General features: G+C 32.6%; 2 protein-coding genes across 3 annotated transcripts; one reads left to right on the top strand and one right to left on the bottom strand.

The window, feature by feature from the left end:
- Positions 1-2,224: 2,224 nt before the first annotated feature.
- On the top strand, positions 2,225-5,026 carry LOC145092471 (uncharacterized). The gene is made up of 6 exons (XM_079030407.1): positions 2,225-2,348; positions 2,520-2,634; positions 3,245-3,496; positions 3,573-3,716; positions 3,798-4,499; positions 4,587-5,026. Exons 2-6 carry the CDS (start codon positions 2,521-2,523, stop codon positions 4,809-4,811), a joined length of 1,437 nt encoding a protein of 478 aa, XP_078886533.1. The 5' UTR covers positions 2,225-2,348; position 2,520; the 3' UTR covers positions 4,812-5,026.
- Positions 5,027-5,195: 169 nt separating this feature from the next.
- LOC145092472 (mitochondrial import inner membrane translocase subunit TIM50-like) lies at positions 5,196-8,790 on the bottom strand. 2 transcript variants are annotated; one of them, XM_079030409.1, is made up of 11 exons: positions 8,632-8,790; positions 7,655-7,972; positions 7,330-7,418; positions 7,135-7,171; positions 6,980-7,041; positions 6,770-6,883; positions 6,561-6,665; positions 6,389-6,487; positions 6,154-6,310; positions 5,961-6,063; positions 5,196-5,556 (listed from the first exon to the last, which is right to left on the bottom strand). In XM_079030409.1, exons 2-11 carry the CDS (start codon positions 7,929-7,931, stop codon positions 5,511-5,513), a joined length of 1,089 nt encoding a protein of 362 aa, XP_078886535.1. In that variant the 5' UTR covers positions 7,932-7,972; positions 8,632-8,790; the 3' UTR covers positions 5,196-5,510. The 2 variants fall into 2 exon arrangements, with proteins under 2 accessions (XP_078886535.1, XP_078886536.1); XM_079030410.1 differs by having other exon boundaries at positions 7,655-7,976; positions 8,632-8,783.
- Between the last annotated feature and the right edge of the window lie 2,005 nt (positions 8,791-10,795).

Raw genomic sequence — 10,795 nt, 5'->3', positions numbered from 1 at the left:
TAGGGATCTGTAGATCAGTATCCTGGTATATACGATGTAGTATGCGGTAGTGGTCTGTGAATCTGCCTGTTTGTCTTATAACTAGTTATATGTTTATCTGTTGTTGGATATATGTTATGTGTTATGTATATATCGACATAGTATGGTTGGGTTGAGGTGGTATTGCTTTGTGCGATAGCCAACAAACCCAGAAGCAAGCCATACATAAGTTGTGGGCCTATAGGGCAAGCCATACTTATGTTATGGGCTCGGGAGTAAACTATGAGTTGTGGGCCCGTTAGGCAAGCCAGACTCATACTGTGGACTCAGGGGTAATCCAGTCTTTTAGTTGTGGACCTAGTATATGTTGTTATTTGTTGTGTCTGTTGGTACTTTGGGGGACTCACTAAGCTTTGGCTTACGGTTTTAGTTTACTGTTTCAAGTACTTTAGAGGATCGTGGGAAAGTGAAGGCATGATCATGTACATCTTCCTATTTTTATGACATTTGATCTTAGGATACTCTGATTTTGAATAATACTTTTGAAACAAAGGTTTTGTAAACACTTTATGGATGAAATGGATTGTTTTTGAAAAGTTTAAATTTACTCTGATTTTTGGGATGTTAAAGGCATCATACTCATTGTGTGGTTCATCTCTATTGGCACACAAAAGGTTAGTATGGTTATTGGAGCCGAGGTTATTCTCTGTTATCGCATAAATGGTTACTTGTTTCTCTCGTCCATACATGCTAAGCATAGCCAAGAACTTTTCATCAAAATCAAGCTCAATAAAGAATTTTTCTGGTGCATACTTGTCAACATAAAGAATAAAAAATTTTGGTTGTTCTTTTATGAATAACGCTTTGTCACTTCTTCATGTAGTTGACTTAACTAGTATAAAAATGTGTCTATGCGGATACATTTTTTAGAGCCAAAGCAATATATTTGCTTACAACTGTTGTTTGTTAGCCGAAAGTAACCCCTATATTTCAATTTAACTTGAACTTGGATGTTGGTATACGATTGAAATTGAAAATTAATTAGAGAAATAATCATACAATTTAGTAGAAGTTTAATAAATTAAAATTAAGATATTCACATAAACATATTCGATTACTGGAAACGCAACCCTGCTCTCCCATATTGGTTTTGATGTGTCATGAAGGGTAATATCTTATGTTTGAGAACGATCTTCTAACATTGATTTGTGTCGCCTATAAAACATAATTTTAATGTATTGCCTATAAAACATAATTTTAAGTCGACAATAAGAATATATATATATATATATATATATATATATATATATATATATATATATATATATATATATATATATAAAGGTATAACGAATACCATATGTATGCTTTATTATTTACTTATTAACTAATAATCATTTGAACTGGTTACAGTTTCATAATCCAAACACCATAACCCACATAAGGCAATATACTTTCGGATAATTTGCAACAAATAACATACTTTAATGTATGAACCAAGACACAGCAACCAACATGCTACAAATGATTCTTTTTTTACTGCTGCTAATGTAACTTAAATAAACGTAAAGAATTAATGGATTGCATTATAGTGGGGCCCTCACTAACACAACTTCAAGCATTCGAGATAGTTGTAATTCAAGATTGTAAATACAACAGCTTCAAACATCAAGATCACACAAAAGTGATACACCGGAAAGAATTCAAAATTGTTATCAAGTATAAGTTTCAACGCATTATTGGCATTAATTACAGTTTTTTTAAACCGTGAAAAGACTTGTATTCAAATCTCTGTCAATTTGTAATTCAAAATTGTAAATACAATAGTTTCAAACGATAACAACGTTTCAACACATTCATGTGAACCAATCAAACAACATCATAAACAAAATTAAAGAAAGGCAAGATAGGAATAGGGTCGCTTTTTGTTTACCTGATGCGTGGACGTGATGCGATAATAAAGGAATCGGAGGAACTAACACGGGAGCTTCGATCAAAATTATCAGGTTGGAACATGAAATAGGAAAGCAGGTTGCGATTGTATCAGTAGTATTAGAATTTACAAGTAAGGGCATTATCGCATGTCTATTTTCAGTTATAATGATTTAAGATTATAAAAAGGAATTATAAATCAATAAAAATAAAAATAAAAAGGTACATATATATTAAAAAACATTAGAAATATAAATACGATTAGACGTATTGGATTTGGATGGTTAGACATACGAATTTCTGCCTATTATATAATTGAGGTAAAAATGTACGTGTGAGAGAGAAGTGGAAGGAGTATAAAGTGAGGTGTATTCATCTCTTGTCGACACATAAGGATCGTTTCAATCCGTTTCAGAGGTCGATCCTTCTACTTCTAGGTATTTACTTACACTCAATTTCAGGTTTTCTTTTCATCAACAATTCAGTTTGTTAATTTCATTGATCCACGATGTCAGATTCAGTTCCACGTGAATTCGTTCATGGATTAATTTTGATTCCAAACAAGAGAGATCAAATTGTTGCGTGTCTAATAGTTTTTATCATTGCAGGATGATGAAAAAAAGGAACATAGCGAGCGTCGATACGGCGGTGGTTGATATATGTCGCCGTGAAGTCGGCCATCTTTCCACCAGAAAATTCGCCCATCGTCTCGCTGCTTCCGAGGTATATGTTTGATTTTACTTAACCTGTTGATCTGATTTTGTTTTAGGGCGGATTTATTAGGGATGTTGTCTGTAATCGTAAACCCTTTGTATGTCAATCACGCGTAACATATTTTCCTGTGTTTTCTGCTTGTTTTGTTTGCATAAATATTAAATTCACATGAATCAGCAACCAGATTGACGCACATTGTTAATACACCAGTGATTCCTTGGTGTACCAATTTGTACACTGGGAATATATCGAAGATTTACTTATAGGCAGCAAAGATTACTAATCTATGTACTTGAGTGAAAATCAATTTTGATTTGCTTGATAAATGATAATTCCAGTTATTTTCAAGTTGTCTGTGTAACAACATCACAATGCATTGAACTCTATGGAGTTAACTGATTGCAACGTTATCATTCTACTTTTCATTCAACTCTATCATGTTTCTCCTACAATGCACTGAACTCCAAGGTGGCATCCAACAAAGGTTGAGTTTAATCCATAGAATGCCAACTAGGCTTTCCACCTCATTCAACTCAAAACTATGCATTGTGGAAGCTAGTCCTGAGACATGATCTTAATAGTATAATCACATACATGATCGATTGCTTTGATTTGGTAGGATCTAGTCCTGAGACTTGATCTTGTAAGAAAGCTGGAAAAACACAGAGGATGTGTGAACACTGTAAGCTTCAATGGAGATGGAGACATTCTGGTATCTGGTTCAGATGACAAAAGAGTTATACTCTGGGACTGGGAAACCGGAAGTATTAAACTTTCTTTCAATTCTGGCCATAATAACAATATCTTCCAAGCAAAGATCATGCCAGGAACCGATGAACGAACCATTGTCACTTGTGCTGCTGATGGCCAGGTATGCTTTTAATATTTTTAAATAAATAATTCCCCAATTTATATAGTACTTTTTTATGATCATTTGATTATTCTAGGTGAGGCATGCAACCATCTTAGAATGTGGAAAAGTGGAGACAAAATTGCTTGCAAGACATCAAGGAAGAGCTCATAAGCTAGCCATTGAACCTGGAAGTCCACACATCTTCTATACATGTGGCGAAGATGGATTGGTTCAACATGTTAGTCAATAGTCACACTCACAATCAATCTAATTACTTTAATAACTGAATTCTGTATTTTATAAACCCTACTTTTTTCAGTTTGATCTGAGAACAGGAGAGGCAACAGAACTTTTCAGTTGTCAACCAGTTCATGGTAGAAGCTTCATGCAAGTTGTAAACCTAAATGCTATAGCAATAGACCCACGAAACCCTAATTTATTCATGATTGCTGGATCCGATGAATTCACTAGATTATATGATATCAGAAGATACAGATCGAATTCGAATTCTTCATCTGCTTTTGGTCAACCAGTTGACTATTTTTGTCCTAAACATTTATTAGGAGACGAAAATGTTGGAATTACCGGATTAGCCTTCTCGGATCAAAGCGAACTTCTTGTTTCATACGGTGAAGAGTTCATCTATCTTTTCTCAAAGGACATGGGGTGGGGTAGTAATGTAAATTCAGTCTTAGATGTTGATCGGACGATGGAATCTGATTCCAAACCGGGCCCGCTACAATACAAGGGGCATCGGAATTGTATGACAGTAAAGGGAGTGAACTTTTTTGGACCTAAATGTGAGTATGTTGTGAGTGGATCAGATTGTGGGAGAATGTTTATTTGGAGGAAAAAAGACACGGAAGTTGTTCGTGTTATGGAAGCTGATAAACAAGTGGTGAATTGTATTCAACCGCATCCACATACAAGTATGCTTGCGAGTAGTGGGATTGAGAGTGACATCAAGATTTGGACACCTACTGCACTTGAAAAGGCACCTCCCCCAACAAATATTGAGAAGGTGTGTTGTTTCTTGTTATTCTATTTCATCACATCAAACAGACGTTAACATCTTTTTTGTTTTTTTAATGTTTTTTTGGTTATTTAGTCGAGGCCTAAGATGAATACTTGGATGTATCAAATGGTGTCACCGAGAGAAATGGCACTTCAATTGCTGTCAATGCGAAGTCAACAAGCAAGCCCCATTGAGAATGTGAGTGTGAATAGAGAAGGTAATATGTTGGAGTTTATTTTGAGTTTTGATGCTAATAGCTCCGAGGAAGATGATAATGAAGAGGGAGGGCCCACAAGTGCTCATGACTACTTCTATTAAGTTGTTTGTGCCATTTATTGGTAAGTGTACATAGAGTGTAGAGAAATAAGTTGAAGAGAGGTCTTGGATGATGAGTTTGTGAGACCTTCAAAACTATATATATATATATATATATATATATATATAAATTCGGTTCATCTATGGTTGTTTCTCTTTCTTTTATTGTTTTAAAAAAGAGTATATATACACCACCGACCCTTGGCATTATCTTCTAATCTAGATATTCTTTAGTATTTTATTGACTTTTTGGAGCGGTTATACAGTTGTAAAAAGACATAAAATATCTCCCTTGGTGAACTTCTGTTTTTCAGTCATTGATGAGACCCACAATCATAATTAAACTAAACTTACATAGTAAAAAAAAATGAAATGAACAAATAAAAATAGGAAAGAAACTAAAGATAACCTTCAACTACAAGCAAAAGTAGCAAAATTGGCAATGGGCCATGTACGAGTGTATGTATATTTATTCTCAAACTTGAGAGACAAGTAAGAAAGACAAATATTTAGGGGATTCAAAAATGGTTATACCAAGCGACAACAAAATGAGATGGAAGAATCCAATCTCACTAACTAAATCATCTTCTATATCTTATGATATCATATCATATCATACGCATGCAATGCAGCCCAACAGTTTCACACTCATTAATTCATTATCTCATCAATTCTCAATCTCAAATCCGCTAACAGATTCACTCAGCGTCGCCACAGACGCCCCGGTTGCTTCTGCTCCTGCATTCTCCTGAATCATCCATCCCAACAGATATGTCAACTTATTTAGTTAAATGTCCAAAATGCCCTTCAATCCTTACCAAATATAGGGATCTTTTGGACCATAAGAAATGTAATGATGACACTTGGCTGAAAAGGGGAATTTTTTTATCTATTCAGGGAAAATGGTGTTTTGAACCAGTAGAGTAAATAACAGAAATCATCCCTCTTTTTTTTTAAAGTTAAGGATAAATTGGTAATTTTACAAGCATCCAATTTCAAGACAAAAAAGTCTCGCAAGAGACCAATCCGTAGGTTTTGAGAATTTCTGTAAGTTGCAGTTTTTAGTATTTTGCTGAGGACATTATTCAGGTCCCACATGATTAGATTAGTTAAGATTTAAGAACAATCTTGAAAAGTTTTATATTTTTTTACCTCTGATGTTCTTTAGAACGTTCAATGAATTCTTTGGCTATATCATGTCCTTGATATGAAGCTAGTACAGGTCGAATATCAGCAGGCCTATGGCGTGCAACATCTGCAGTTACAATACATAAATCCTAAACCCAACATTATAATTAAATTAATTAAATATTTATAAAGTGAAAAGTAAAATTGCTGTGCTTACATTCAAGAAATGGTATAAGATCCACAAGTGCAGTGTCTTCAGCTTCACATTTCCATGGTTTTACTGGTACACAGTTCTCTGGCTGAAGACAACTCTCAAGAGCATTACCACTCACATACAGAATTCTTGAAGGATCTCTGTTAAGTTTTGACAAATCCTACCAAAAAATAAAAATAAAATATTCTTTTTTATGTCATGATGTTATTTAATAAAAGATCATATTTAAAAAACATACTCTGTAGTGCTTCCCATCTTGATATCTAGTTGCAGCCCTTGACAGCCTGTACCTTATGCAGTGATTTCCATCCAATCTATCAACAATAGGATCAACATACTGCAATACAAAAATAAAAAGCCTCAGATTTGTTAATTAAAGAAAATGGAGGAAGGGTAAAAAAGTAATATACCATGGCCTGCTGATCGGAATAGACTATGATTTCATAATACCGAGCTAGTTGTTCTAAAAAGTCATCAACTCCAGGTCTTTTAAATGTTCTCCAACCTCGATCACGCTTTAATAGAATTACAAAAAGTTACTTATGAAGTGGATAAAATTGAAGATCAAATTTAAAGATAGAAAAAGAAATGATGGAATATTTTTTTGTATATAAATTACCTTCCAATCGGAGTATAGTAAAGTTTCATTGAGGTCTAAAACCAATGTGAATACATGTTGCTCTTGTGGGTGCAAATCTGGAAGGAGCTTATCTGACAAGGGTTCAGTAAAACCCTAGAAAACCACAATTTTTTAAGCAAAAAAACAAAGTGAAAAATAAATAATATATATTATTGAGGAAAGAACAAAAGGTTTATATTGTATACACACTCGAACATGTTCTTCTGTAGATGCACGCAGATCCAAATAAAGCTCGACTAACTTGGCAGGAACTGAAACATCAAGAAGATACAAAAAGGTAAAATATAAATCATAAATAATAATAATAAAGAAAGCAAAAGGAAAAAAAGATAATAATGGTAAACCTGTCATTGCAGTTGATTTAAGCATAGCTTGAAATTTCTGCATTTACAGTATAAGTTATATGTTAGAATAAGATGTTTCACACTCCAAAATCATTATATGAATGATACAATAGTATTTTTGGGGCTAACACCACATATGTCAGTGATGCCATTAAACACATAAAAATAAAGATGGAATTCTAAGTCAACACTCACCTCAAAAGAAGACAAATCATCACCTATAGAGACTTTGGTTGATGCACGAAAAGCCTTAGTCTTCTCATCAACTTCTTCTAAACTGTATGCTGCAAAAAGGAGATGTATACAGAATATAGATGCATAAAGAAGGGCATGAAAAACAAAAATATACTACTTGTTACTATGTGTGTTTGATGTTGAGTCATTTCTATATTTCTACTTCCATTTGGAGTGAACAAGATGATAAGAAAGGAGCATCAAGCAGAATTACAAGTGATTTAAGTATTTAAGATTTTAGCAATGAAACTTCACATGTGTAGATGTAGAGGGAAAAAGCACATACCATAGGTTGCATACCCAGCAGTGGCAACACCTCCAGTAACTGCTGCAATTATAGAATACTTGAGAAAACTCCATGGTTGTCCACCACCTCCTTTGGCGGCTGCTGCACTTTCCGGTGGTGGAGGTGGAATTGAAGATGCAGCTTGATCACTGAGGATAGAAGAGGAGATAATGGGTTCTTTGGGAGGATTTGCAGTGACACTAGAATACCAACGAGGATTCTTGTTGCTCTTCAATACTATGGAGAATATCCGTCTGGATCTGGTAACAATCGACATGGCTCTTTATATTGAAATCTTGGGATCTTGGTGTCAATGATCTGTCTTCCCCATTACAAAACAATGAATTATTGATAATCTTATGTCATTAAACCATACCAATTTGCTAAACTTCAAAGAGCATAAAAGGGTTGAAGTTTAAACTTTGACACTTCAAATGAGTGTAATGTAGCAGTGGTCACAAAATGATTGCACTAATTGCTCATATTAACCAATTGTAGGCTTACTCTATGAGAACTACAATCAAATCATAATCTTGTGACGTATTTAAGCTATAAGAAAATGTCCTAAGATTAATACATGATAGTTATTATAGCTATTTGCATTGCTCCAACGATATGTATCACACCACCTGAGAACAGAGATTACAGTTTACAGAAGCTTCTAAAATTTTAATCCAACATTGATGCTCAGAAGAATCACACAAGATTCTTCACAAAAAGGGCATAATGTTAAGCTTCAATAAACATATAATCAGAGATCATGATACAATACGAATTTAAACATCACAACAACATTGCGATGTTACTGCTACAGCAATATGCAACAACCAGTCGTACGATACATGCAACATATTAACTGAGATTACATATTTCAAAAGTAGTTAATTCCTAAAACCCTAGATCAAAGTTAAACCTCGGATGGATTAAGTGAAGAAAACATTACATCCGCGATTGGTACTTGGTAGATAAGAGAATACCTGTCCAAATTGCCCGAATACGGAGAGGCGTTCACCACACAACCGGCATAGAGCTTACGGGTGAGAGCGATGGCGGTAATTGTGAGCTGAAAACGCCGGCGGCTTGGTATAGAAAAAGCTTGATACGTCTTCGATGGAGGAACGTGGCGTTAAGCCCAAGTCTGTTGGTTCAACCCGAAAACCCACATAATTTAAATCGGGTCTCTTTTTAGCATTTTGCCATTTAGCCCAAAATGTGATTTTATCATACAGCCCAAACTTCCTACAAAAATCTTTCACGTTTTTCTTTACAAATTAATTTATTTTTAAAAATTTTGACTTGAAATTTTAAACAACTTTGTTAATTAATTGTCTCTCCAAGACAAGAATCAATCCAACTAGGAATCATAACATGGTAGGGTATGGTATCCTATCTTCAAATTGAAACTAAAAGGTTATTATCATAAAAGACCACGTATTTTGATTCTTTTCCTTTTTAGACTTGAAATTTTTTTCTTTTTCGTAAAAAACTCAACTTTTACCTATTACTTGTTATTTTAGACCCTAGGTTACCAAAAGGGAAATCAAGTATTTTCATTTTATAAAAAAACCCAATATTTTGTACTTTTTTCCAGTTTAGACCTAAAATATATATATTTTTAATTTCAAAATAAACTCAACTTTAAAATGAGTTACAACCTTTAATACTAGTTGTATAAGGTACTTAACTACACCGATTTAATGAAGCTTAACTTCGTTCATGCATAAAAACATGATTATATTCTTTCAAATTAAAATGAAATCCTAAATTTTATTTTGGTAATTATTATGCTTATCCTTAAGATTCAATAACAGTGATATACAAACACCATGTATTGATCCAAACACCATGTATACATAAGATAGATTAATAAAATGAGGTAGTAGGTGAACTATTCAATTTTCTTTTCTTTACAACAAAATTTCATAGTTTGTCAGTTTTTCTCATTCACCACATTCCAACCATTGTTAATAATGTCAACCATCGTATTTTGATATTTAAGTGTGCATCATTCTTGTTATTTGGATTTTCAACTTATGTTCAAACGGTTTCATTCCCAAAATATAGTTTTATGTATTCATATGTGATGTTAATATTTTTTAAGAAAGTCTTAAACTTGAATCTCATATATCTAAACAAAACTAATACAATGTTTAGGATTAATATTTTTATGTATTTATTTGATATAATTATAACATATTATTTAATAATGGGCTAATGCTACAAAATATTTTATGGCTTTGATTTAGGAGTATGATAATAAGTGCATTTGTTAACTGTTCTAAAAAAATTGATTAAAAAATTCGGCCAAAAAAATAATATAGAAAAGTGAGAGAGGGAAATATGTCCAAACTCACCAAATAAGTATAATGGACAAACTAAAAAAATTATTTTGTAAACAATTTGTTAAATTATATGTATTTTTTTCTACAAATAAAAAAAAATGTTATTATGCTAAAAGATTATTTTTAGCCATGTATTATCCATGCTACCAAAAAATACTAAATTAACATCAAACTTTTTATTATCGGTAATAATAACATTTTCTATAAACAATATATCATGTTTAATGATATAATATATATCCAAGATAAAGTTTAATTATATCTTTTAAACAAAAATAAAATTTTGCAATTCTTTTCTTTTAGGTTATATTCACTCAAAAGATAATAGATTAAATAATATCTTTTTAGTGTATACATGTATACTTTCTTTTTCGGTGTAGACAATAAGTACTTTATATATTTAGTCTTGAAGATTATAACCAATTTTAAAGTTGAGTTTATTTGAAAAAAAAAACATTTTAGGTCTAAAATGGAAACAATTACAAAATATAGGGTCTTTTATGAAACAAAAATAACTAATTTACGTTTAAAAAGAAAAAAAGTTAGAATATAGGGACTTTTATGGAAATAACCCAAACTAAAATTTTTCTTTGACCATTTCTAGTACATCGTTAGATGTTATAGAGATGTCTTATTTCCAAGTGAGGCTGCAGCTTTTCTTATCCTCAAACCCGAACCCCGGATGTAATCTTTGAACATCATATACTTGTATATTGAAAAACTATATAATAATCTTTAAAGTTGATTGTAACTTCCTAAATTTAAGACTAGAATATTAAATTAATAAGGTAAATAGATA

Source organism: Lactuca serriola, chromosome 3, assembly GCF_051521515.1.
Source record: "Lactuca serriola cultivar US96UC23 chromosome 3, Lser_US96UC23_V15, whole genome shotgun sequence".
NCBI classification, from domain to species: domain Eukaryota; kingdom Viridiplantae; phylum Streptophyta; class Magnoliopsida; order Asterales; family Asteraceae; genus Lactuca; species Lactuca serriola.
The sequence above is the reverse complement of the archived record's forward strand: the minus strand, read 5'-3'. Positions and strand labels throughout refer to the sequence as shown.

What these genes read in the sequence shown, in the direction of transcription:
- LOC145092471 (XM_079030407.1), top strand. Translation starts at nt 2,521, where the DNA reads ATGATGAAAAAAAGGAACATAGCGAGCGTCGATACGGCGGTGGTTGAT. An exon ending in ATCGTCTCGCTGCTTCCGAG is followed by an intron (nt 2,635 to 3,244) that starts GTATATGTTTGA and finishes TTGATTTGGTAG; the next exon opens with GATCTAGTCCTGAGACTTGA. An exon ending in CCCCAACAAATATTGAGAAG is followed by an intron (nt 4,500 to 4,586) that starts GTGTGTTGTTTC and finishes TTGGTTATTTAG; the next exon opens with TCGAGGCCTAAGATGAATAC.
- LOC145092472 (XM_079030409.1), bottom strand. Translation starts at nt 7,931, where the DNA reads ATGTCGATTGTTACCAGATCCAGACGGATATTCTCCATAGTATTGAAG. An exon ending in ATGATTTGTCTTCTTTTGAG is followed by an intron (nt 7,172 to 7,329) that starts GTGAGTGTTGAC and finishes CTGTAAATGCAG; the next exon opens with AAATTTCAAGCTATGCTTAA. An exon ending in AAGATGGGAAGCACTACAGA is followed by an intron (nt 6,311 to 6,388) that starts GTATGTTTTTTA and finishes ATTTTTTGGTAG; the next exon opens with GATTTGTCAAAACTTAACAG.